The sequence below is a fragment of the Platichthys flesus genome, chromosome 13, assembly GCF_949316205.1.
Source record: "Platichthys flesus chromosome 13, fPlaFle2.1, whole genome shotgun sequence".
In the NCBI taxonomy this organism is placed as follows: domain Eukaryota; kingdom Metazoa; phylum Chordata; class Actinopteri; order Pleuronectiformes; family Pleuronectidae; genus Platichthys; species Platichthys flesus.
In genome coordinates, this window is record NC_084957.1 from 13,992,024 (window position 1) to 14,019,981 (window position 27,958).

The 27,958-nt window shown below is 41.2% G+C and overlaps 2 protein-coding genes across 2 annotated transcripts; one reads left to right on the forward strand and one right to left on the reverse strand.

Annotated features, from left to right (window-relative positions):
- Positions 1-1,989: 1,989 nt before the first annotated feature.
- fancb (FA complementation group B) lies at positions 1,990-11,688 on the reverse strand. Its single transcript, XM_062402104.1, has 8 exons — positions 10,535-11,688; positions 10,293-10,448; positions 10,117-10,206; positions 8,741-8,869; positions 7,838-8,010; positions 6,140-6,552; positions 5,822-6,062; positions 1,990-4,185 (listed from the first exon to the last, which is right to left on the reverse strand). Exons 1-8 carry the CDS (start codon positions 11,435-11,437, stop codon positions 3,765-3,767), a joined length of 2,526 nt encoding a protein of 841 aa, XP_062258088.1. The 5' UTR covers positions 11,438-11,688; the 3' UTR covers positions 1,990-3,764.
- A 275-nt stretch (positions 11,689-11,963) lies between these two features.
- On the forward strand, positions 11,964-25,601 carry mospd2 (motile sperm domain containing 2). Its single transcript, XM_062402105.1, has 15 exons — positions 11,964-12,108; positions 12,210-12,267; positions 12,596-12,751; positions 13,466-13,552; positions 13,738-13,892; positions 15,087-15,147; positions 15,278-15,316; positions 15,439-15,563; positions 15,796-15,969; positions 20,000-20,118; positions 22,813-22,906; positions 23,628-23,724; positions 24,203-24,323; positions 24,423-24,525; positions 25,035-25,601. The coding sequence occupies exons 1-15, from the start codon at positions 12,076-12,078 to the stop codon at positions 25,185-25,187; spliced, it is 1,575 nt and encodes a 524-aa protein (XP_062258089.1). The 5' UTR covers positions 11,964-12,075; the 3' UTR covers positions 25,188-25,601.
- Positions 25,602-27,958: the final 2,357 nt, after the last annotated feature.

Genomic DNA, 27,958 nt, shown 5'->3' on the forward strand with positions numbered 1-27,958 from the left:
GCTTTTTTTAAACGCACAAAACACAGGGATTATAACCTAATCAATAATAACTAATCCTCGCTCGGATATACCATCCATTTCTTCAACACAGCCTCACACCACGAGCCATTTATGTGGCTGCTTTCATAAAATATATAATAAAGTCTATATCTGCAATCAAATTGAGAATGAGGGCTTATGAGAAGAACATTATTTGCGGCTTATAATGGTGTTTAATAGGGAAACAACTTTCCCCTCATTCATTAAGGTTTGGGGGAGGCTGCTTTGAGAGGACTGAGAGAGAGAGGCAAGAAATCAGGGTTGCCTTAGCAACTGCACAGCAATTGATAGGACCACTGTGACTGGGAAAGCGGAACATTAATGCCGTTAAGAACAGTGGTGCATGATTTTGCCATTTTGAACACAAATAGATTAAAAACTTAATTTCCACAGCGTTATTTGAATAATGAAAGACACAGGATTACTGTACATGATGTAGGCTATATTCAGATGCTTCTATGTTTGTTTTTAAAGAGCTCAATCTAGCCCTATCGGGAATCGAGTGCTTATGAATTCTCACGCTCATCACTTTGAATTGTATTGAATTACTTGCTTTGTTAATTAAAGTCTTTGTGATGTCTGAGAGAGAGGCGAGATTATGTAAGATTCTTCTTCTTTCTGCTCCTTTTCATTCAGGATTTGAGCTTTTGTGTTTGCTTTTAAATCGTTTGATTTGGTCGATGAATGAAATAAACTAGTGAATAAAATAAAATAAAGGTTAACAAAACTCCAGAGGGCATTTTGAAATGTTGCAGCGTCTGAAAACCACAACTCACGTGCAACCGAACCGTCTCCATAACAACTGGGGCACTATCTGCTGAGAAAAGTTTAAAAAACAAAACAGGAAGACTTAATTTTCAGCTTTCACATGGTAAGAATCAGTAACCTTAGACGCCAGGCGTATTATAGACTGTATATAAAGATGGACCATGCATCTCCATCTCCTCCTACTATCCAGAAATACTATTTAAAAGCCAAACAACCCCAGAAATGAACACTGGCGATGAGGTCATTTGGAGCCAGAGTCTGCACTTTAACGATCAGAGGATGGAGCTACAGCATCCAGGTCGTTTTGACACATGCACTTGGACATTGTGCGTTTACGTTGTCTGTCAGGACATATCACACCGTTTTCAAAAGCAGCAAATAACTAAATAGAAACCTATCAGAAACAGGAACACTTGAACAAGTGTGATAAGAACTGCGTAAAATGAAAGAAACCGTCTTTGAGAAAAATATATTTAACTTTTTAGTTTGACCCATGTCCCATCCACCAGTATAGAGGAGGCAGGTTTATGACTGTAATGCAGCCAGTCAATAGGGGATGTCACACTATAAAGATAGATAATCATTAGAATCCATCTTGTGTGTACTGTTCACTGTAGCATAAATATGTTGCTATGTGATGAGCAAAAGTCAGAAACTAGTTTTATTAATTTATAAAGTCTGCACACTGTTCATTAGTTGTAGATATGATTAATATCCTGCTGCTCTGCTCGGTTTGACCCACTGACTTCCAGGGTCCAGAGGAGAGGAAACCCACTGACCCTAAATCAATAACAGTCATCTGCAGGCAGCGACCAGACCAGCGCTCATCATACCTCATCAATACATGGCTGAGCTGGAGCAGCCACCTTAATGAACTTCCAACTCCTTATTAGTGATGGGCTGTGATCAACTGTAGACAAAAGGGTCATACAATTTAGAGTATAACATCTTACAAAATAATTTTGAATATATAAATTAATAAGTTTTTGGTGAAATGCTTATTTAATAATAACACTTACAAACCAGGCAATAAAACAATTGTACTTTTTATCATGAGTTCTGCAAGATATTTTAAGGACTGGGACTTAAATCATTTTAGCATTGCTGTAAATCTCGGGTCTGAGCGTCCATTTCCACCAGGAACAGCTAAATAAATGGATGGAAATTAATCTAAACAAAAATTCAATATTGATGGAAGGTCATACATACAATAAAATAATAAAACATTGAGATTAATCCAATTTTGGAAGCTACCTACATGAGAAATAATTATTTTCATGGGCTTCCAAACAAAATTGAAATTGTGAAATTACCTGCGAATCATTTTAAAAGGCTGCATGAACTGTAGTTTTCTTTGTGTCTGAGAAGTTTTTTAACATTATCAATCTGACACATCTTCGTTCCCCGTTAAGACGAGTGGACTTCAGCGGAGAAACCCTGCAGCCTACCCCAAACACTCAGAGTTAATAGAACTTCGAGGCAGTAACAGAGGACAATACCTACATTTTACTTTGTGCAGCAGTCTGGTGTTCTCCGAAAACACCAATACAGATGAGTATTTTTCCTTTTTGCGTGTGATCCACTTCGCCACTGGGCATTTACTGGTGTTATTTACTGTAGAGGATTCACAATTCTTCTTTGTCGCCCAGAGAGTGACAGAGGTGTGTGAGTGAGGAGGTTTTTTTTATCTGTGTGAGAGGCTGTAAAGGAGGAAAAAGGTGTTTATGTGTGGACTGAGCTTGAATGGTGGCTGGAGTCGAGTTGTCTGAATAGAACAGCAAAAGCTAACTGATCTTCAAAGAGGAGATTTTATTTTCATCTGAAAAAAACTGAAAATATTTATTTATTTAACAGTGTTTCAGCAGAATATATATCATAAAAGACATGTCGGAATAACTCCAGGAAATCGAGGACTTTGAAGTAATTACGTCATATCTATGTTTAAAGGGAGTCCTGTGGCAGCGAGTTGAGTGGAAGTGGTTGTGTGCACTGAAGCAAAGATATTAAAAGGTGTAAAAGAGTGGGAGTGGAACTCTCCCCAGAATGAGTGAGTGAGTGAGGAACACACACACACACACACGCATGCATGCACATGCGCACACACGCGCATACACACATGCATGCATGCACATGCGCACACACGCGCATACACACACGCACGCACCACGCACACACAGAGTTGGAACAGTTCCAAGAACAAACAAAATGCACATTCGTTCATCAGCCCCCTCTGGTAGACAAGAAAAAAAACTCATCCATTTAAGCAAACACTGCTGGTCAAGCTGCCACCGACTCTATGTATCCAGCAAAGACTCTAAAGTTGGATTTGATGTTTGCTTTGATGAAAGTCATTGAACAACACTGACGTCAGGAGAGAAACAGCCTCCACAGACTGCTTTCCTTTCCACCGTTTCATCGAAAGATAGAGGAGGCCATGAGAGAAAAAACCACTTAACGCTTTTAGTAGCCTATAGCCAGTCAGGGAGAAATATATAACCCCTTTCATCTGTTGTTTTTATCATAACACAAATTGTTTCTCAGTCACAGATGAAAGTGTCTGTCTCCCTGTACTGAAAACCAGGGTCTGAGGGGACATGAGCTGAGGAATAAGCTGATCAGAGTTACTATTGCATCAGTATCCGATTAAAGCTGTGAAACCCAGGAGGTGATCCAATAGAAATAGGCAGGGGCTCAATTCAGCGACAGACACTCTAAAGATATGAACTGCCCCCCCCGACCCCTTGGGGCTGTCTGAGAGAGCAGACACACACGCACACACACAGAGTCCAGCTCAGAGAGAAACCAGGACAGCAAGAGGGGCAGGAAGTTTGTAGAGACACATTATGTACTATTAGATATTACACTATTATTGGGTTTTTCCAACATTAAGACAAAGCACTCCATGGGGCCAGAATATTAACAATGGGATTGTCAACAGTGACTATGTCAGCAGAACATTAGTGGAGCAAAGTCCTCTGTATTTCTAAGAGAGCAGCCAAATCCCCATCAAGCTGGACGTCGAGAACGCTTCGGGTCAGCTTACGATACCGCCCCACATCCACCAGGGGGCTCAACCTCGTCCTACTCCGCTCCACGTCCTGCTGCCATGCCTCCCTACACCTCTGCAGCGCCTCCACAGAACCAGGCTCAGGAGGGGTCTCATCATGTCCACGGCACCTCCTCCTCTTATCATCCTCCTCCTCTTTGTCGTGCAGAAGCAACGACACCGAATCTCTGAGCGACACCACCTCTTTTTCCAACGCCAAAGAAAATGTTTGAGCAGCACCCTGCCCTCTTGTGCCGTGGACAGGCCGGACAGAGCAGGACGCAGGGAGGAAAGCCAGGAGAGAGTCCAGGAACTGAAGCACCTGTAACTCGCTGCAGAGGAACAGCAGAAGAAGAAGGTGGATGTTATTTCATTGTAAATTTGTACATAAAGATAGTTGAAGTCTCTTTATGTTTTTGGGCATCAGCTGTTTAACATCCACCGAGTTTTCCTTCTCTCCTCGACAGTGAACCTCTGATATGCAGTGGAATAACAAAATGAAGCATGTCCTAATTGTCTTCAAAGCAGTGTCAACTATAACTCAAATAATATAAATGAAGCAGTTCCCACTTCGGTTGGCAAAAATCTGCTTTCTTTTCTGAATTGAACAAAACTGAATTATTTAAGAGAGTCCCAGATATAACTTTCTGAGCCAGTACACTGAGCAGTAATATCAATTTTATAAGCGAGCAGCATCTAATATTTCAAATAATGCTAGATAAAGAAGTTCTTCATAAAAAGAGTAATTTAAAGAAATACAAATTTGATATTTAAATTATAGAACATAGGTCAAATTCAGACGTAATGACAAGGTACTCCTGGGTTATAATCAGCTTTTTAAATGCAGATTCCAAATACCTCAATTTGGAGACGATTCCAATGCTCAGGGGCGACAGATTGGAAAGTGTCATATCCTCAAATACTAAAGCTGTCCAAGGTTCACCTAATAAGTCTGGGTAGAGGACCTAAGAGCCTGGCTCATGGTGTGGGTCAGCAGAAGGAGCCTGGCTATGAGAGGGACTTATAAGTGAGCACCAACATTTTAGATTAATTCTAAAATTAACAAGCCGAGAGAGGTTGAAATAGATCTAATATGTGACCATCTGCTGGATCGTGGTAAGAGCCCAAGTGAGCCTGATTTGTTAAGACAGGTAAAAAGAGAATTTCAGGTGTCCAATCGTTATAAGATAAAAGCATGTGTTACTAAACTCTATGTGATAATGTGTGTGCTATGTGTCATGAGGTGAAAAAAATATGGTAGAGTCAGCGTTCTTCTGTAAGCTTCAAAAGATGAGAGAGACCAAGACGATGACGTTAGCAGCACTGCAGAGCATTTTTTCTGTGTGGGGCCTAATGCACATGCACATACACACATGTCAGCTAATGGGATTCATATTCGTTGCCGGTGGTTTTACACTATTTCATGTTGCTGCAATCCACTAACAACTGGAGCAAAGAGTCACCAAAGTATCAGTATTATTATTATAATTTAGTGTCTGATTGAACCTAAAGGATACATTAAGGTAAGTATCTTAAATGGTGAAATGGTTTGTATTTCTATTGCTCTTTTCTAGACTTCTCTAGTCTTCACAAACACAATCATAGAGTGCATCTATTAGCAGCCCTTTTTTTCTATGAGGGCAATCCGGGGTTCAGCATCTTGCCCAAGGACACGTCGGCATTCAGTTGGGGAAGACTGGGATCAAACTGCCGACCTTCTGGCTGGAGGACAAACACTCTATCCCTCAGCCACAGCCGCCGAACTACACATAAACAGAAACTTTCTTTTCTTGCAATATAAAGTCCTAGGCCACCTTTACCTTTGAGATAAAAAATACATTATTTTGCTTCATGAACTAATAACACGATTGCGGACCAAACTCCTATCAAACCCACCAAGACCTGCAGCTCTGAGGTCAGTAATAAAGCCATCCATCTGTCTGTTATCTGTAACCAAAAATGATTTACCTGGAGTGGACAGAGAGTTCCCCCTGAAAAGGGGTTATCTGGCTCCAGCGCGACAGCATGAGAGCAGATGGTCCCGAAGAATTGATCAGTAGATACTGAGGGCTCACTTCTATCCTCTCACAACCCACTCTTCTCCGAATCCAGCCGTCTATATCACCTAAGCTGTGATCGGGAGAGTCTATGTGGAAGACCCAGCGATCCAGCACAGTCAACAAACTCAGCAAGTCCTCTTTAACCTCATCTGGGCGAGAAAAGAACACAATAATGAACATCTACTTGTACATTTAAAATCTCAACTCAAGATGTTTGTGGATTTACCTGTTTTGAATTTGGGGTTTTTGAGCAGTGGGGTTTGAAAATCACCGTGGATTTCTAGAGAAACTTGACCGCAGTGCACAACAAGCGGTGTTGGACTGCTCAGGGAAGAAGAAGCATCTCGTCTCTGGACGTAATGGAGCATAACATGGCACTTGACACAGCCAGAGTTCAACAGAGGAATCAGCCTGGTCACAGCAGTCACAGCCATTCTGCATGTGTTGAGATCATTGGGTGTGCCGGCGTTGTGCTGCTTGCTTCTTTTGGCTGCGGGCTCCGGTGGCGTGGAGGCGGAGGAGGAGGGTGATGGGCAAGGTGTGGGGAGCCATAACACTTGGCTCTGGGTCTGGATGACTGCAGGCGTTGAGCCCTGGCCCGTCTCTGTCAGGATAGATAAGCTCACACTGGCCACTGGTCTGGAACAAAAATAACACATCACTAACGATCAGATATCACACGGACAGCGGGTAATCAGACTGCAAATCAGATACGAAACCACAGATCGAGTGTGTGCGTGTGTGTCAGTGTGTGTAGACTAATTAACAACACCATCTTCTCTGAGTGCTGAAATCACACCCGCTGTACAAGTGCACCAATCAAAGCAGCAATACACAGGCTCTGGAGGCAGCCATGCCAGAAGTCGTTTTCCTCCACTTGTTGTTAAAAACAGTAACAGGTGGATGGAGGAATCCGATAGTCTCGTTCCCACAAATGGAGCTGGGAGAGTCATCAAAGACTTGCTTGTTGCCATGGTGACCACCTATCTGCCGTGCATCTGGCTGGTGGAATTCATGAAAAGTTTGGGGCAAAGCAAGGAGAGGAAAACACATCCTCAGTTCAATGTGATTTTTGTCTTTACAATCTGGCGTCATTGACTGCGTGTACATCGACACCAATATGCCGATATTAACCCGATTAAGATAATAGCCTGAATAAGAGACATGCCATGGTAACAGCATTTTCTGATCACGTTAACCCAAATGATGTCATACTGGGACGACACACGCCCTAGGTGCAAACAGGATGGAAGAATAAAAAGCGGCTTTTGCAAAAGTAGAAAGAAAACACCTAAATGATTCCCGGTAGGATGGTACCCCAAACTAGTTCAGGTTCGGGTTTTAACGTTTTAACATGATGTCGTAGTGAACGCAATGACTGTACACCGTAACATGTATGAAGGGAATGTTCTATTAGCAACACTTTTGAAGATCATCATCAAAATAAAAGTCTTATTGTGAATGAGGTCAATAGTCTACATGTTAGTGCCCATGTAAAAAAAATTATTTAAAAATAACAAAGATCTAGAAAGACAATTATTTGACCTCACAGATTTTAATTTACTCATGATCTTGCGACAGAATTTTAATCTGCCGATTCTAATTAGCCAGCAGCGATAAGGTCTGACAGCTGGTCAGCAGAACTTCACCCTTGACTATAACTGTACATGCCGGGCCATATTAATATCGTCCGTATCTTCGACTGGCACAGTTGGATCCCCTTAAACCAGATGAACTCATTATCCCTGACAAGACATCAAGCGGATTTGAGAAGAATCCCTGCTACGTGTTTAAATAATGTCATGTTCAAGGGGTCATATTTAAGAAGGCTGATTCCTCACTCCATAAAGCTCACAATCAGTTCTGTCCCCGCAGAGAAATATACACAATTCACTCCAATTAAAAAAAGGAAATGTGTGTTTACAATGCGCTGTCCACCGTCAGTATCACCCCCACAACTATTCGGTCCTCTGCAACGCGATGCCACAGCTTGTCAACGTGAGGTTCAGGAGACACTGCCGGCATGTCCTGCATCTTGTCATCCGAGGCCTCATCCTTTGACTCATCATCAGAGTCCCACAGAGCGACGAGACCTTCCTGGACAGAGAGTCAAAGAGACCGTGATCAGCCATGACAAGTGTGTGACAGCACCGACAGCAATCGTGGTTTATGTCCGAAATGTTAATTTGAACAACAGTGCTGCACTGAGACAGTCTCTAGGGATACTATATAATTAGTAGGCCTGCTGTGGGGATTTATAAGATCAAGAAATAAAGTCTTTCAGGGTTAGGCTCCAGACTTTATCAGTAAGCAGCAACGTTTTAGAGAACATCTAAATCATGAAATGTGAGCAACAGAGTAGAAGACAAGGAGACATTTGTGCCTTTCGTTTTCTGTGCCAACATTTTGGTCTTACTTCCTCTGTGCCTACGGCAGCATTAGCAACACAGGGCAGGGCCTCATGTGATGTGCCATTTCAAATATGACAACTTATCAAAATAAGTGAGAAGGGCTGGAGTCAGATCCAGCCAACTGATGATGTGGTGCTGTTAACAGTAAATTACCTCATTGCTTTGCAAATGTATGTTGTATGATATTCAATTATAGATCGTATATGATCACACATTTTGAAGGTGTGAAGTGAATATAAATGCATTTCATTGTCAATATTAGAGGGAAATTAAAATGCCCTGCTGTCAAGAGTTGCTGGTTTGATTCCCATTAGCGATACCACCTAGGTCTCTAAAACACAGAGAACTACAATGCAACACAAAACACACTGTTGTGCAGAAGTTCGTGGTTGTATATGTCTTTGCATGAACAGTACCTGCTCGGGTTGTGTGAGAACAGCTTCTCTTCCAGAAACTGCATCAGCCAGGGCTTGAACTGCCTGATGTACAACTCTGTCCTTCACTCTCACTTCTCCTTGAAGCTCCTGAAGCACGGTCAGTCCACTCTAAAGGAAAGATCCCATTTGACTGACAGTGTATTTTGGAAACTGAACATAGTCAACCTAAGTGCCTGAACTCAAGATAAGTTCATTTGAAAAGATAATCATTTGAGACAAATTTCATCATCAGATGAATGATCATGAGGAATAGAGTGGCTGAAGCTGTAGACAAATAACAATTAAGTTCTACTGTTAATAACAAGACTTGATATATACAAGACAAAAACAAGATTTTGCTATTTTGTTTTTTGACATTATAAATAATACAATCTGCTCATATCACCAGGATACACTTACACAAAAAAGATGATTATAAGCTCCATCAAGGAGTTTATGTCGTCCCTGATTGTTTGTCTGTTATTTAGCCGCATTAAACCAAAAACTACTGAACAGATTGTTGAGGAATTTTTGACCATCACACATTACTGTATATGCCCCTTCATATTATGTAAATTATATATTACATTATATCTGTACAGGAGAATAGTGCCTGTCTAGTGCCACATATACTCCCTTCTCTCTCTTAGCAGTACCCAAGGTCAGGTTATAGATAAAGGGCAAACCAGCAGTACATTGTAGCGTCTACGTTGAGGGACTTTCATATCTAACTCAGATGCCCCAGACAGAGAGGCACCAACTTCAACTCTTTGTGTATTTCACCAGTGGCAAGACGTAAGGACACAGTTAGGAATGCATATTTAGACTTAACTATCCAATAGGATGTGAACACCTACATGTAATATAGAGAGTGACAGCAATTCTAGCCGTTCATAGACATGCTGTTAGTTTGGGTGACGCAAGTGGATGAAGATATACTGGGATGCTGTGGAGGACATCTTCAGATTGGGGGGTGACACATTGCACATTGCTAGTCTGTTGACATTTGTATATTGTTTCCCCTTCTGGTCTCCTAGATGCATCTATTCTACATTTAAACTGTCTACATAAGAGAGTTTCTTGTCTGCATCAGCTGCTGTCTGAGTTTGCCTTTCACCAGCTTCCAGAAAAGTTCCATAACACAGATTACCACTAAACTAAGTTGAAGGTGTAGTGTGGGTCAGGGAAGAGGGTTAGGAACAAATATACTTCTAGTGTGGATCCAGACCAGGGGGCTGATTCAGGAGGGTTTTTTCTAACTTTCTTTAACATTGCAAGATGGGGCGTTCTTCGATATTTTGGAGGTATGGGCTAGTACCATTCTAGTTCTAATAGTGCTTTAAAGAATAATGCAGTGGTGGTACATAAATGCTTACCTGTAGTCTGGACTCCAAGGCTTGAAGAGTAAGAAGGTTGTTCTCTGGTGGAGGAGACGATTGCTTTGGACCATAAGCATCCTGTCCGTGCTGAAAATAAGTATATTTAATGATTCATATGCATTACATCAAGGGAAAAACCTACGAAACAGCTTATTGTAAAAGGTGTGTCTTACAGAATATGAAATACCACAGAGGTCCGTGATGAGGACATTTTCTAGCTGCTGCCCTGTTACACTCTCATCCTTAAAAACCAAGAGGATCTGGTCTGTTCCACATCCCAAGAAGTCATCCACATGGACAGAGCTGACACCTGACCACTGAGAGGCTATCTGGAGGACAAAGGTGAACAAAGTAGACTTATTAAACTTGTAATCATAGAAAAAAACAAATACTCAATAAAATTGTGTTTACATACCTGAAGTGTTTCCTTCCATATAGCACAAACATGACCCTGGTGAAAGGATATGACAAACAGGCAGCCATTCCTTCCACAGTTGACCAACTGAATGTCTTCTGGCTGCTGGAAGGGGAGGTGACATGTGTCTTTTACAACCCCACTCTGGAAATAAACAAGCTGCTGGTGAGAAGTTACTGCAACCACAGCAGATTTCAGGGCCCCGTCCACTTTCTCGGCCGAGAGCACCAAGATGCAGCGTGTGATGCCGATGTAGGGGTGAGGTAAAATCTGAGCGCCATCGAAAGCTTCTCCAGTCTGAGGGAAATAACCCAGGGTTGGGCCTGAGGGCTTATCGCACTCATTTTGCAGCCCGAGAACAAATACCTGACCTCTGAGGAGGGGGAGTTCCCCAAACACACTGTGGGACAACTGCAGGGGAATCTGGCTCACCTCTCCTGCCTGCGGAGAGGTATAGAAGACATGACCAGTGTGGCTCCACAACACTGTGGGGCCCTGCAGGATGGACGCAGCCCCCTTAATTTGATAAGGAAGCTTAAACTCAAAGCATGACTCCAGTCTGTGTGAGTCACACAGTGTTAGCAGACTATACATGAAGCCATCTCCTCTCTCACCCCTCTGGCACACTACTACACAAGGTGTGGTTACTCTCCTCTGGAGGTCTAAGGCACATTTACAGGCTACGATGTCCACTTGGGCGGATGTTTTCCTGCTGATGACAGCTGCTCCATCGTCCAGGAACGTGTTGCTCCCCCGATCATATGAGAGGCAGCGGGATATTAACTCACTTTTCCCACTGTTGCTTTTGCCTGAAGCTCGTTTGTTATCAAATAAGATGATCTTCCCACAGAGGGAAACTATACGGGGATTTCTATACAGCTTTTCACCGCGTTGTGTCTCCATAACGCCACAGCATTGCACATTGTCGCCTAAAAGTCCGCTGCTTCCGCCCTGCCGGCTTGGGTAAACGTTATTCTGGAGTTGGAAAACATCGCTGTCATGGCCGAGGTGTCCCCGGGGAGGACAGTGGGACGACTGGTCGCAAAATGTACCTGTGAGTGAGTGAGGAAACTTCCGCCGCGTCTCCGCGTGTTGACAGTTTGTTTACATCCAGTCGCGCGCCAACTGGGATTCAACGCTTCCTGTCAGGTGCATTGTGGGTAAGAGCCGGCAAACAGAAGTGAGTTGATAGTATCAAAACACAACATGTAGCCTGTTAGCTCTGTATTTATTAAACTTAGCATGTCAGCTCTGTATTGAAACTTAGCCTGTTAGCTCTGTATGTATTAAACTTAGCTTGTTAGCTCTGTATTTAAAACGACCGCGTAACAGTGATTGGATTTGAACTTATCGTGAACGTCGTCCTCCCACCTTTCACTCTCTGCTTTCCACGTCACAGAGCAGAGGCGTGGCTACAGCCGGAGCCAAAATGGCTACAGCGGGGCGTCGGTTTCACAATTCGCACTGATTCATCCTAGCCAAACTCGTTAGCTCTACCGGCGGAAGCAGCAGCAGCAGCAGAGAGCGACTGACTGTTGAATATGGCTGAACCTGAGCAGCACGAAGGAGAGCAGGTACCGTCCAACAGCGACACAACAGAGCTGCCTTTATTTGACCGCTTTTACAAGTTATGTCATTTAAAAACCTGAATACGTGTCTGACCCTGTTTTGACAGGACCTCGAAAAGAAGATTGAGGAGACGAGGCTGAGATTCAACAACGAGTTCGTCCAAGGTTGCACAAGTTATTGGCTTTAGTTACAAATTAACTTTAACCTCGTCAAGTTGCTTGGTTGTTGTCACTAGCATATGTTCATTTATTGTCGCTTAGCTGACTGCTGCTTAATGTTGTGTTGACCTACATGCTCTGAGCCCAGCTAAGCTCCAACCGTGAACTAGCTAATATTAGCCACGTTTTGTCACAGAAAGTGACAGCCTCAGGGCTGACAGCTTATGGCCTGCGGCTGGTTCACAGCCCTGTACAAACAACAACTCAGCCCTTTTGAGTTTGAGCATCACGTGACTCAGCCTTGTTGCGGTTGTGACTGTTGTTGTGTTTACAGATTCTACAGAAAAATATGACTCCAGAGATGTGGAGAGGCTCCAGACCGAGGATGCTCTGGCGGAGGGTTACCTCACATGGAGGATGTATGTTGTTGACGATGCCTTGAAAATGATCGATGATAGTTTCCAGTGGAGAAAAGAGTTTGGTGTGAATGGTAAGAAGTTTGACACAGGACGTGCACGATTTCACATCATCTGTGGTGTCAATACAGAATCTGTCAAGCAATATCTTTGTGCTCCTTTCCCTTTTTTGCAAACAGATTTTTGTATTAAACATAAAAGCTCAGAGGTTTTCATTGAAAATATTAAATCTCTCTGAAAACTAGTCCAAATGTGAACTTAAATATGAACTTTCAGTGCTTTCAAACACTTCAATCCTGGTGCTACGGACACAATTTACTTCAAAGTTTAATATCCATCCAGAGTCAAAAGCAGAGATGTTGACATTGCCATATTTAGTTAGGACACACAGATCAACGGCTGTGCTGCTTCGGGATGAGCCCACAAAGAGTGTCATTGTGTGTCTCACACCCATATATCTCCATGCATAGGCTGCCACTGAGAACAATCCCCACTCTTTCTAAGTTGTTGGTTTTAGTCTGTCTTTAATTCAGCAAATTGTATTAGTGCAACAGTTATTTTCAGGAAACTTGATTTATTCAAGTCCAATAGTGCGCTGGTGCTTTCGTTGAACAACGCATTCAACTTGGACCCTTTTTTTAATCAGTTGATTCTCATATTGTTCTTAATTATTAATACAATCGCAGTGGGGGGTGGAGGATTTTCTATTCAGCTGTATTTTTTGTAAAGCTTTAAATGAGAACAAACACCAGTTAACAGTGTGATGTGTGTGTACCTGTGTGTTTCAGATCTTACTGAGAGCAGCATTCCAAGGTGGATGTTTGAGACTGGTGCTGTCTACCTCCACGGCTATGACAAAGAAGGCAACAAGCTCTGTATGTACATACTTAATCAAAGACCTACCTAAACCCTACTGATATGGACCTAGAAAACACTAATTTTCCACCCCTTTGATAGGTTATCTGGTCCATTAGAGATGATTAAACACTACTACACAAATCCCAAACTACTCAGAATAAGATCAAGTTTATAATTCATGAATCTTTTTTCCTGTGTTTAGTCTGGTTCAAAGTAAAGCTTCACTCCAAGGATACAAAAACAATAGTTGACAAGAAGAAGTATGTTGCCTTCTGGTTGGAGCGGTACGCCAAGAAAGAACCTGGGATGCCACTGACTGTTGTGTTTGACATGGCAGAGTCCGGCCTCAGCAATATAGTAAGTCCATGATGATGATAATGGTCCAGAAAATTATTTTCAGAATCATATTTTTAACTGATCTGTTATTCTATCATGAAATATACTTTGCCTTGATCTGATATTTAACATCCAGGGTTTCAAAAATAATTTTTCGTTCTTATTTCCTTGTCATAGCCTATACTTTCTCTTATTTATCTTTGCGGTGATAGACGTGCTGTTGAGTGTCCTCATATTTCTTGCAGTTTTAGCTGTGGTCTTTTTGGGACCGATGCACTTTAATGGTGTTATACTTTAGAGATTAAAGTAACCTTTAAATCCTGTTGGTCAATTCGAGTGGATGCCTAATCCGCAGACTCACCGTGTCACAGGAGTTAGCTTCTTGACAGAGCTCCCTGTTCCTCGACTGTATTTCTTAGGCTGGGCTCTCATCCTGAGAAATGGCTAAATTAAATACAAATAAATCAAAGTTGGGGCCAATAAAGAGCCATGCAAACCAAATATGAAAAGAGTAGTTTAGAAGATGAGTTTGGAAATCACCTTTTATTGGGGTTTGTTGAACCACAGAACGAGTTGCAGCCCATGAGGAGCCAGTATGATCTCATTAAGGCTAAGGAGTGAGGCTCCTGCATATCAATGAGGCTTCTAGTCAATTATGGAGCCCAGTCATGGTATAAGGTCTGTATCTTTTGACACATGGGCTCTTTGTGTGATGATAGTAATCAACATAAAAACACAACAAAGAAATCTATCTGATTCACCTTTAAAACATGACAGAACCTTTTACCTTGATAAGCATTTTCTAATCTAACTGGGATTTATATATGAATTGTACCTCTCAGCCGTGATTAGATTTTCTAACTTGATGTGGCCTTTAGATTTAATTATCTCTGTGATCAGAAGCCCATTGTTATTAAAGTGGAAAACATGCATCTTATTATAAACCATTTATTGTGTTGATTGTCTCTTTGACATAATCAGAGTTGTAAGATATAGTTGAAAAGTGAAATCAGCCAGTGACATATTACAGCAAGTCCCATGATGATCTGTTTTTGAAAAAGTTAATATCTAAAAAGAAAAATTAAGAAAGGAAATTAGCGCTTCAAATGAATTTTCATTTTATGTGCCCCTTCTCGCTGTTGAGAATCATAAAGCATCTTTCATAGATTTGTTTTGATTTTTATATCACTGTTTTTCCCCCACTTTGTTTTTCAGGACATGGAGTTTGTGAAGTACGTTATAAATTGCTTCAAAGTTTATTATCCAAAGTTTCTGTGTAAGTAAGTTATAAAAGCAAAATGAATATGTATCCAGATGGAAATGAGTTTCATTCATTTATTAATAGTGATTTTAATTTATTTTTAAGTCATACACTTTATATGAACTTTGTTTTGATACTATTTCAGCCAAAATGATCATTGTGGATATGCCTTGGATCATGAATGGTGAGACTGAGCCTTTCTTCTCTTAATAGTCCTTATGAACTTGTATATTAATATAATTATTGTCATTATCCAAATAATAGAAATATTTTGACATACTGAGCATAAAACGTGTGTCATTTCAGCGGCATGGAAGATTGTGAAGTCGTGGTTGGGTCCCGAGGCAATCAGCAAACTAAAGTTTGCTTCCAGATCTGAGGTCCATACTTTTATAGGCCCTGAGTACCTGCCAACTCACATGGGTGGAACGGTATGTCCCTGTCTTTCTTAACTTTACAAAAAAAGCCTTGTACATCATGTTCTAATCGTTTTAATTTGTTTCTGTCACACAGTTACAAAAGATTAAGTTAGTTAGACGATATCTTTTAGTGGGGTCATGTTGTGATGACGGCAAAGCTGACGTATTTAATGCGATTCCTTTTCATTTATACCAACAATGCGCATGCCTATAGTGATTCTAAAATGATCTGACTACATTCCAGGACCCCTTCAAGTATAGCTACCCACCTCTTCCTGATGACGACTTCCAAACACCCATCTCTGACAATGGACATATTGTTGGTGAGGACGACACAGAGAGCAAAGAGGGTGAATTGGAGGTCAAAGATGCCCTCGAGTCCAGCTTCAACTCAGAGGTTGCAGTTAAACCCAAAAAGGTAAATTTTACATTCTTTTCATCAACTTTGTATGAACTCATTTTGTCGCCAGTCCTTCCAGAAATTAGTTACCTTTTATTAATGGGATCTATGTTTGATCTCATTGTTTATCTGGATATGACGGAGAAAGTGTTATATTTTTGAATAAAAGTAATAATTGAATGTGAATAAATATTGCTGATGGTTAAAGTAATACAGTCAGCAGGGGCAGTGCTTCTGTTCTTCTTGCAGCTGCTCTCATGTTTAACGTAAGCCGAGAGTGATGAGTCATGATTAAATATGATTGTGACATCTCAGCCAGTGTCGTCCACCTCTTGTCGACTTGACACACTGCTCCCAGTCAAATTAGATGCCCCACGGTCAGAGATTCCTCCTCGTTCCTCATTGCTCATTTCTTTAATTTGAGCCAGTGATTACAGCATGTAATCAGGCCGCTCTGTGGAGACAACTGTGAATTAAGTGGCAAGTAATGCCCTGAATTTGTAGACGTTAAGCTCTTGCTCATTGTCTTTGTGAAGGTGACTCCTAATGTCTTTGGCTGCAATTAAATCCTGCCAACAAAAACCCATGCAACTCAGCCAGCCCACTGCTCCGCTCGTCATCTCTTCGGCTCCTCGTATGATCAGCGGAGGTTGTCAAGTCTGTTTCTTAAGCTGTTCCCTGCTGGAGCTAGATTCCGGCTTCCTCCACAAATGGCCTCAGTGTAGCACCGTCGCTGAGACACCCTTCAGGCTTCAGCTTGAAAACGTCTGCAGCTCCTGTAACCTTCGTCTTAGTCTGATGACACTGAATTTCAACTACTTGCAGCAGGACTGCAGCTTATATACTGATTCTACTCACTCTCAACAGGACAATCTAGCCCTAACTTCATAATCTATTTAGCTTCTTTTCTCGTGAGCAGTTTGCAAAGAAATCCTGCATGGAAATAGATGGAGGATATTAAGGGGGTCATGTAAGGATATGCATCTTGTTCGCAACTGTTTCTTGTTTTTGGTTTGTTTAGTATTGCAGCTTTTATTTACAGGTATTTTCTTGTTTTCCCGTCACAGTCAGGGAACAGCGAACCTGGATTTAACCTGCTTTGACGTGAGGACAATGACAAGTTTGTTTAGCCTCTTTATAGGACAGTAATTCCATCTGCTGGAGAGTTCTAGCAGTGCTGCGTTACCCTAACTTACTCCTGTGAGCCTCCTAAGCCCCAGCAAACAAACAGTTCTCCTGTTGTGAACCAATACCACATCGGTCATGCACAACAGATTTATATTTACAGAGCAGAGAAATGCGAATCAGTGAATTGTTAGCCTCAACAATACTGTACAGGAAAAACACAGAAGTTTGCTAATGCTCTTATACTGGGAAATATAAATATAAACACAGATTCTCCATGCACTCTTTCTGGCATATGTTTCATCAGATTGTGGTGTATACTTGCCCTGAATAACCCCAGAGGTAAGGTGCTGAGCTCTCTATTGGAGCAAATTACTAATTTCATTAATCACTACGCTTGAGCTTAAGAGATTGCTCAGAAATATTCAAGGTGAAAGAAATTAAGTTTTTCTACAAACTCCCAAGTTTGAATAGTGAATGACTTAGCTATTCAAATACATTTTAATCCTTATTGTTGTGACTTCTAATTCTGTGAGTGAAGGAAAGCTACATCCTATCGGGACATTTAATGATCTTTGCAGTGAAGCTCCTTCGTTTAAAGCTTTTCCGTTATCTAATCCAGTAGCCAAGGCCAAAGAGCAAGTGTCTGACGAACCCATAGTTTTGTATGTCAGTTAATATATCAGATATTAACCAAAACGAATCATGCGTTTTAAACCAAACCACAATACAATAGGAGAGGTTAATATAAGAGCTTAAGAGAATTTTTTTAATCAACTGTCTAGTGTCTCATGAGAAGTTCATCAGATATGAGTTATGAGTTAGACGTTTTGTCCGGTTGCCTATTGTTGTGTCATTGTATCAAAATACCAGCCTGTCAACATTTCAAGCCCTGCTTCTGATCCATTTGTCTTCATGACAAGAGACTCACCACCACCCATCCCGACCTGAATTCTTCTGGGTTCCAGGCAGCACTTTGCTGAAAATGTCACGGCCAACAGGAAACCTAATTTTTAACTTTCTTTCTGTTTTGAAAAAAGGGTTGGAGGTGGTAAGGCAGTGTAAGGTCACACCTACTCATGGAGATCTGTGTCCGGAAGATTTCTGCGGACTGGAAAAGGCAGGTGTACTCGCGTGATGCAAGTTACTGTGAGTGCACCTGCCTCACAGTCGAACCGATGTCAGCACAACCCAACTTGACATTTTCATCCCTTGACCTGTCCTGGACTCCATATTTTAAATTTGACTCTGAACTGTTTTTTTTTTGTTTTTTTTAAAAGGAACCACAAAAATTCAGCCTTGTAATCAAGGGATGTACTCTAAATGATGGGTATTGTACCTTTTGCACAATATCATGTAAGCACTCAACCAAGTGAAACACTCCTTTCAGTTTATAATCTTAGAGATAATAGAAAGCGCCTTCTGTCCTGACTGTTTCAATTTCATATTATTTGTATCTTTTAACCTCAGATAAAAAAAGACAATTACTGTTATATTACAGTAGACTAGTTTTGTCACCTACTGCACTAAACCAACGACTAGTTTTGTAACCTACTGCACTAAACCAACGTCTTTACTTAAATGGTTACTTTTTAACCGAAGCACTCTGTGCCTTGTCCACTAACACAATCCTTACCAGGCCTGTGAGTCTGGAGACTGAGACCATGTATATAATCTTTGATTATATTCAGTATAATCTATAAGCACTTCTAATTGTGAGCATTTCACTAATCTTTTAGTTTCGGGTGATCAAAAATCTTCAACGATTTTTTGTGTGTCTTTTGCATTTCATATCTAACACAATGTGAAGAAATCCTTGCGAAGTTCTTAATCCAATTTATGTCTTATTGTGGTCTGTTTAATTTCAATGTATTGAGTATTACTACCATGAAGGTGTTTTTAATTCGTATGTTTCTCATAATAAATTATGCTTCTTTGTTAATCACTAACTTAATTTTCTATCAGAGTTTGACAAAAGTAATGATTAACTTGCCAGAACAATAATTTAAATTCTCATATCTGTATGACTCTGCCTAATATTTCAAAGTTTAATTTGACCTTTAAGCATGTTTTGCTTAATTTTTTTGTATTACCTAATTGTGTTAAGCTTTTAAAATGACAAATAAATAGAGACATTTCATCAGCAGCTGATTTCTTTATTGTGGCAGTTGCATGACAGTCAGCCATCGAATTAAGATGACATGTTTGGTTGCTTATCACAGCGAATGACACACTTCCCCTCTGAGTCATTAATGTTGCCATCACACGTGAAGGCCATTCACCTTTGCCCCTGCCCTCCCTCCCTCCCTCCCTCCCATCATGTCCTCACTTTCCCATGTTTGCACAATATGTGTTCCCAACTACACTGTGTGAAAGCATCCCTTTCACCAAATTGCCTACGTCATCAATAACATCCAGCACTGACACGGATGTTTCCCAATCTCTGTCCCCTTGTGTGGTCTTGTGGTCTGTCTGCAGATGATTTGGGTCAAAGTTGGGATGATATACTGAAGTGAGTGAGTTGTTTCATGACCTCTGTCCTAGTTGAGCTCCCATTTAAGATCTTTTTTATGTCAGAAGTCATGAGTTGGTGGGTTCTGCATTTTGAAGTGGACACTCCCTGTGCTCACATTCGAGACGACCTGGAAGTTTCGGTCAGGAGTCGTCATGTGGTTTTTTAGAAGAAAAAAAATTGGGAAGAAAGACTCTTTTGATGACTTGACACTGAACCTTTATTTCACACAATCCATTTATTTAGCATTATAAATGACAGCCAAGGGTTCCATTAACTGATAGCTTTCTCTTCATGAAGGGCAGGGGTCAAGCTTTTCGTTTTCATAGGAATGACCAGATAACGGTCACATGATCACGTTATCAGAGCTCTGAGTTCATTTTCTAATTAAGTGGTCTTTGTTGTTTTCAGGTGAATTTCCTGGAAGACAGTGTGAAGTCAGAGGACAGTGATAAAACAGACACGAGTGCCAGGACCAAAGGAGCCAGGAAGCCACTGACCACCTTCAAAGGGCCTTTGCTAGACGTTAGGTAGGTCATCCTTCTTCCTTCTCCACTTTCATTTATTTATGTCTGCGTTGATTTACAACTTGTCCTGGCCAAACTAGTTAGAAGGGAACATTTGTCTACGCGCTGATATTTGCAAGCACTCATTAATTTGAATGTTTTATTAGGGACAAATGGAAATTGTTTGGGGATGGTGTGATGTATTTTGGTCTATTATGTATTGAGTTAATCTGTCCATCAATTTGCCCCACACCATCAAGACATCTACTCGATGAATTGGCACAATATTTAGTTCGGTGGGTCGAAGAGAATGGGCTCGCCTTTAGAGATTCCCCGAATTTTCCTATAGTTCTAGTGTGAGGTTGACAGTTGTGGTTTTGAATGAAATGTGTCGACAGTAATTGGATGGTACACAATAACATTTAAAAAGCATTCATGTCACCTTAAGGAAGAATTGTGATCACTATGGCAATTCCACTGGCTCATTATGTATCGAGATCAATGAGATCCCCATCAGCTTCACTTAACCTTGTGTTTAGGAGAAAGGCTGTACATAAAGATGGACGACTTGTCAGCTCCCCACAAGTGAAGCCAATGCATCTTTATTGTTCTCTGGTGGCTGGCTGCAGTGTTAGTCGTAAACACCCGCCTCCTCCATGTTCCTCAAAGATGGTATCTTTAATTTTAGGTAGTTCTAATCAGTGATGTATGGTCAAGTGTCATTTATCCAGTAAGTCTGTTTTTTTTATTAGTTATTTGATGCCACGAAAATTGGATGAAATATAATGATTGACAGGTGTTACTGACACAGGATTGGTCGAGCGAGTGTGTCGGCAGAACCTTTGAACCATGGCTCCACTCTGTGCTCATTACTGTGCAAACTCTCTCTCTAAATGAAGTAAAAAGCGCAAGATGATGCCTTTGACCCTTGGAGACTTCATTTTTGTACAATTGGAGGAAGTAGGGACGCATCAATCATTCTCATTTACAGTCTGTGGTTAATTTTTGGCTAAAAGCACTGTAGTGCAGCCTCTTGTTTATAGTGGTTCAGCAGACTATATTACACGCTACTTAAACAGACTTTGTCTTATTTTCCTGCATCCAACTGGGGTTGGATGGGCTGGATGGGTTGGATGTTCACATAAGTCTGATTCATCTCAATGTAGCTTCTGTACTGACACTGTTCTCCATCTGAATAAATGTATATTAAATGTACCAAATAAACTTTAAACTGAGTGTATGTGTATTTAAGAGCCCTTCGCCATAAGACAAGTTTTAATTGCCTTGTACCTATTGACCACAGTGTTCCCTTCATGTATTGGCTCAAAGCGTAAAGTCATTATTGATGTGCGTGTCCCTTTATAGCTCAATTGATCCGCTCACAGGAATTAAGGATGCTACCAATCAATTGTTCATTAAGAAGGAATGAGCTGGTGAAGTTAATTTTTAATGGGGCAACAGTAATCAGGGAGAGGGACTGGCCAATGATCAACTTCAAAAGTGGTGAATTGCAAAGGAGCATAGTGATCAAAGAGGGATCTGGTTGGATCTTTGGTAAATGCTTAGTGGTTCATTCACACAGACTGAGATGGTCCTCCACATTTTCATGAAAACTGTCCGTTGAGGTCTGTTTTTTTTAGTAGTGGCTTTGATGTGAGGACTTTTAACTGCTCCAGGCTGTGAATTATAGTGATAAACAGGTTTAAATGAGCCTTAAATGCAATTATGTGTCTGAGCTGTGTTAGCTTTAATTCGAGGCTGGGGGCTTGAAAAGGGAGTAGGGGGCTTTGATCTTGTGTTTGCCAAAGGTTTCCAGAGCCAGAAGACTCTGAGCTCCAGCAAACGTCAGACTCCACAGCTGTTTTAGTCCAGGAAGGAACACACGAGGACATGAAACAGAATAAAATGTTTGTTTCGTCCATGAAATGCAGCCAAGCTCCATCAATGACAACCTTTATGTTATAATCCATCTGCCAGTTTATTCTTGGCAAAGTGAAAGTCTCCAATGTATCAAGTGTTCTGTGTTTATTAAGGCTGAATTCATTAAATCCCAATTTATTCATAGCCAAATGTGACTTTTACAAATTAATAAGAAGAAGCATCAAGTTCACAAGACACAAACAACAACAATCAGAGAGCAAGGCAAGGTGACCAAAATGGAGGAAATGTTTTATATCTTTTGACTTCATAATCATGCTTCCCAATTTTTGCAAGAAATTGTCTGAATACCTTGAATATTGTCTGGTCATAAAGACAACATTGGCATGGTTAATATTTCTTAATGTGGTATTTAAAGGCAAGAAACTATCAAACCAGATTAACAAGTGCATCATCTATTGATTTGTTTTCTCCCCATGTGTGTCAACTAATCTGTCATTGTGAGTGTATTGATATATCAACAGAAATTATATGGATATTGAGGCGGGTGCTACAATTACCTGTGTTGATACATTTATTCCCACAACAGGTGCTCAGAAGGTTTCGACAATTCAGTTTTGTCCCCAGCACCAATGGCCGCATAAAACCACCATTTAATGTGGTTCGTAGATAGATTTTTGTTAGATCATAGTAAGCACATCTAGCCTCTGAAATCTCTTCTTGGGTTAATAATTTGTTATTTTAAAGCACAAAATCACTGTCATTTACTAAAGATCTGCACCTCTGATTTTCACCACGCTCCTGTTACACGCTGTGTTTTTTATTTTCCTCTCTGTGCAGCCCTGCAGAGGAGCTCAGCTTCGGTTCTGGAGACACCGAGAAGAAGTGTCTCATTATCCTGAGCAATGTGACCAAGAATCAAGTGGCCTTCAAGGTGAGTGTGAGGACACTCACGTGCCTGTGTGCTACCTTGGCTGCTTGAGTTGGTGAACATGGGATGATGACTGCTACACACTGCTGAACGTTTTGGTAATAGCACTGAGATTAGATTAATTGATCAGTATTTTGACATGTGATTATTAGGTGAAATTATATTTTAAGAATAATTAGCAAATGTTCACTGCTGAAGGATTTGTGGGGGCTGATACCAATATGATAACAGGGAGTAAATAAAATACAATCTAATTGGCAGTGATTCCTAGGATGTTGTTATCAAAACCTTATGACAAATATAATTGAGGCTTGATATTTTACAGTTTGCTTAATCATAAACTTACAATAAAAACACAAATACAGCTTAATATATAGAACTTGAATTTATCGAAATTATATATAAATGCACATTTTCTGCATTGTTCATTTATTTTGTAAAATAAAAGTTTTCAATATCGGTGCATATTGTCAACAAACACTGATATTAAACATCTGTGAAAGGCTCATTGGACGATTTTGGTAATAATTCAGTTGGTCTTCATTATATATTTTAAATTAAATATATGTTGGATGTAAGTTACACAAAACACGTGTCATGAAAATGTCAACTTGAGCTGTGGCTCATGGTGTGATGCGCACTTTACCACATTTTCTAAAAGTCAAACTAACTAACAGTTAAACACAACAAAACTGTATTAAATTTGAATCTGGTGTCTCCACAGGTACGGACCACAGCACCGGAGAAGTACAGAGTGAAGCCCAGCAGCAGCTGCTGTGAACCAGGAGCTTCCGTTGAAATAGTGGTTTCCTTACATGGAGGTACTGCGCTTTAGCTTTACTCACAGCAGATGTGTCCAAACGCAGAACCTTCGAATAATCAAATGGTCCAGTCTGTTTCTCTCTCAAAGTGCCGGCAGCCACTTTTATTTCGCCTGACATACATATTTCAATAGTGATAAAATAATCATCTCCCCTGTCGGACAACTGACGGTGTTGTGTTGGGACTGTGAGGTCAGCTGCAGGTTATATTGTGCCCCATATCTCTCAGAACAATCAGTTCTATCTTCTTACATGTCTAAAGAGTCTTTAGTAGCTGTTATACATTGCAGTACTGTTATGTCCTGCACTGACATTTCTAAACAGATTCTTTGAGGCCTTCACTTTTTTACTGAGTTTAAACAACAGTTAAAATTCTTCTCTCACATTTACAAAAATGGTTGGAATTTAAGAGCCACAACAACGATCCTAATTGTCTGAGCTTTTTGCTGTAATTTTGCCCTGAATGTTTTTTGTTCAGGATCTCAGGCTTCGCCGCAGGACCGATTTTTGGTCATGGCGGCTGAGATGGACAACGTTGGATCCCAGGACCTGGCCCAGTTCTGGAAAGAAGTACCAAAAGCCAAGATCATGGAACACAGGTTAACACCACACACTCTTGGTGATGGCCTCTGGTCAGACAGTTCTAATAGTGGACTCCTCGAGGCCTCATGGCTCATTAGACTGTTTCTTTCCCTCAGATTGCGCTGCAATATTCTGGAGAGCTTCAAACCAGCAGTCAGTATTCTGAGGGATAGTCCTGTGGATACAGGGACCAGCGGGCAGCAGGAATCAGACATAATGGTGAGTTCTGTTGAAGTGACTGTGACTTATTATAATATACGTGTTAATTGACTTACTTTTTCACACCTCAAAGATTTGTACAGACTCCCATCATCATCAAGCATTCTGGTGGTGCAGCAAGGAAGTTGTAATTAATAGTTTTTGCATTTTGATAGACAGAGCTGAGATCCTCAGAGTCCCTTGACGGTTGTTCATGAAAAACTACTCACAGCCTGTGATTCCACTTTGCTTATCTTTATGCAGTAAAACAAAATACAAGTTAATATTTTGTAGCTGTACTGGTATCTAAATATGGATAAAGCCAGACTAGCAGTTGACCCTTGCTTCCAGTTTTGATGCTAAATGCACTTTCTCGGTGTGTTAAGTGACTGACTTCCCCAGATCTTGAACCATTCCTTTTCCTGCACGTCCGTTATAGTCTACCTTGTTTCTGAGCCGTCCATTACAATGCTCTCCCACTGATAAACCAGGTGAGTGACCTTTCTTTCTTTTTTTTTTTATCCCACCAGCTCATGCGGATGACGGCCTGCAACTTTCGGCTAGAGCAGAAGCTGAACACGTGTCTCTGGCTGCAGAAGGTTCTCACGGTGCTGGTCCTGGTCCTCGTGGCGCTGAACCTGCTCTGTCTCTACCTGCTGAGCACGGCCCAGCCGAAATCTTGATGTCACCCCAGCTCCCTCCGCCTGCTATAAGTCAATCACAGACACGAGACGGTTCCGGCTGGGCCTCGGTTGATCGCCTGCGCTCGCCCCCCCCCTCCCCGGATTCCCCAAACAGGCTTCCGTCATAGAGAGGAGGAGCGCTGACTTTAGGGACATGTGAGTCGTTGTGGAGTTGTTGTGTGAAGAGATTGTACTCATCGATTTCCAGGCACTTGAGAGTTAACAAAGACACTTTTAACAATGGGACATCAAATCATTCGTTCATTTTTTTCTAAGAAGGATCATAAAATAAATGTGTATTTATTGCAAAAGTAACAATATTTAGAAAACAAAGAGTTATTTTTGTGATCATTATGTACAATTTTTTACATTAGATGAATCTACAGAATGTGAATAAACTCTTTTTCAACTTCCCTTTTTTCTTTTAAGATTCTGATACTTTTTCTCTTGTGCAGTCAAGTCAGGCAGCGATTAAAGAGCATCTACACGCCCTTTATCTCGAGATTGAAATGTTTCGGCCACGCACTGGTCGTATTTACACTCTGTAATAAACCCCATCATTAGTGCAGCGGTGTCTAATTGCAAACATTGCCGTACGACCCAAACTAAACCTCTCCGTGCTCGGACCAAGAAGCCACAGGAGATCTCTGCCTCCTCTATCGCCTCCATTTGTTTTAATTACTCCCTTGCAAACACTTGCAAACTAAAAATACCAAAGCAATTACTGGCGAGTGCGAGGACACGGCGCAACCCACTTGTAGCTTAGTGGAAGACGCTGATATCTATAACAAGATCCGGCTCGGAGCAATCAGGGCGCGAGCAGCCGCACGACGAATGATTACGATTTTGTTATTAGATGTGTGCACATCAGGGTTTGTCTGGCAGAAACATCCGCAGCTTGTTTTTTCACTAGGTGGTGGCCGCCTGCATTCGAGGGACGATTAGAAAGATGCACACAATAATGAGCAAAATAATCCTCCGTTGAACTTGATTACAAACACTCTGCTGTTTTGGGTGCCGCACAATGTTCATTCCCAGAAGATTACACTTTCTATTTTAGTCATAGCACTTTGTAAGGCTCCCTCTCCTCTAAAGGAAAAACCCTCTCTGTTTAGAAGCTGCTTGTAGAAGAAGGAAGTGGATCGTTCCAAGCCAACGTGTGTGCTGGATGTAAAACTTGCATTTGTGCGTTTCACTTAAACCCTCGGTAAGAAATGCATTTTGCACTGTTTGGGTAGTAAGTGCCGATGTACAACAAAAAGCATGGAGGTTAATGGAGTGCCTGCCTCTGGGGAATAACAGTAAAAGCTTTGGTATCACACATAGGTGGGTTGATTTATAAGTGCATGCGAGAGCCGCACAGTACCCGACTGAACCTGGGAGCCTGTTGGGATACACTGCACTGCACAGAGCGGAGCAGGGCACCACCATCAGTTATGGCACGATGGCTGAAGTGGAAAAATGATTCGAGCGCTCAAGTGACTGACATTGCCAGACCGACTTATCTCGCCTGATCGTCTTCGTGCCGCTAATTGCAGCCGGACCACACTCCGTATCTTTCCGGGGCAGCCTCTGAAGTCACAAGCTCCTCCACAGTATTGATTAAACATTACGCACCAGTCAAATCGAAGCGCGGCTCGATGTTTGCGGCCGAGCCCCGGGCACCCGTGCTATGTTTGAGGGGAACAATGATTTAGCTCAAGCGCCAAATTGGGACGGGAGGCGATCGATGGGAAAGATAATGAGTGCTGCGTTTAACAAGAAGGGAGTGAGTGAGTGGAGCAACTGTTGCTTTTGTCCCCGTAGAGAGGAGGTTCCTGCTCACAGAGAACTACGGTAACACGCAGTCCTTTCCATCATCTCTCTAAACGCCCTGTCGGGATCAATGCTTATGACGAAGCGGCTGTGACATGAATCCATTCCAGTAACTGTGGAGTAACATGAAACTGATCGGTCTGTAATCAGTAGGTGCGTATCATACTGTCCATATCCCAGCTTTATATTTCCATCTGCAGTGAACCTGCTCTCGCTCCCTGTGGAGTGAGTTAACCCAATTTATCCACAGACTTACTCACAGGTCAGAGATCAATGAGTCCTTGAAGATGGTGACAGCTGACAGGCTGCAGGGGAGTTTTGGGAACATTGCCAATGATCAGTCCACTTCCATTCAATATTTATCTTATGTGGCCATAAAGACTCAGCAGGGAACCTGATCTGACAGAATACCACATACGGACAATGGAGAGAAGAGTCGACTAGAAATCAAAAGAAAGTGTCTTTCTTCACTTCAAAACTACAAAGCTCTGTTTCTCAGATTGGTACATGGATATAATTATTATGTTGATGTAGGACTGGAGTGATATGGTAAATTACATACAACTTAGCAGTTTATACATGCATCTCTCAGATAACTTTTACTTCTCTATAAATATATATATATATACAGTATATGATGTTTTGTTTTATCTACTTCTGTCCCCAATGAATTCCATTTTAACATTTCTTTTTCTAGCTCCCCGTGTCGGGCTTGTTTTTAAAAATATTTTCTAGACTCTTGGGAAACAGCAGTTTTTTGTTTCACAGAATTATTTAGCATAATATCTAAACACGAGCACAAAAACATCAACATTAGACTCATTGTTTCTGCAGTGAGTAAAAAATGAGTCAATTGTGCAAGCGTGTCTCTCCACAGTCAGTCACAGACATTTCAATGTAAAGTCTCTTTTTTTTTAAACAATCTGTCGGCCCAAGTGTTTAATAGACATACATTT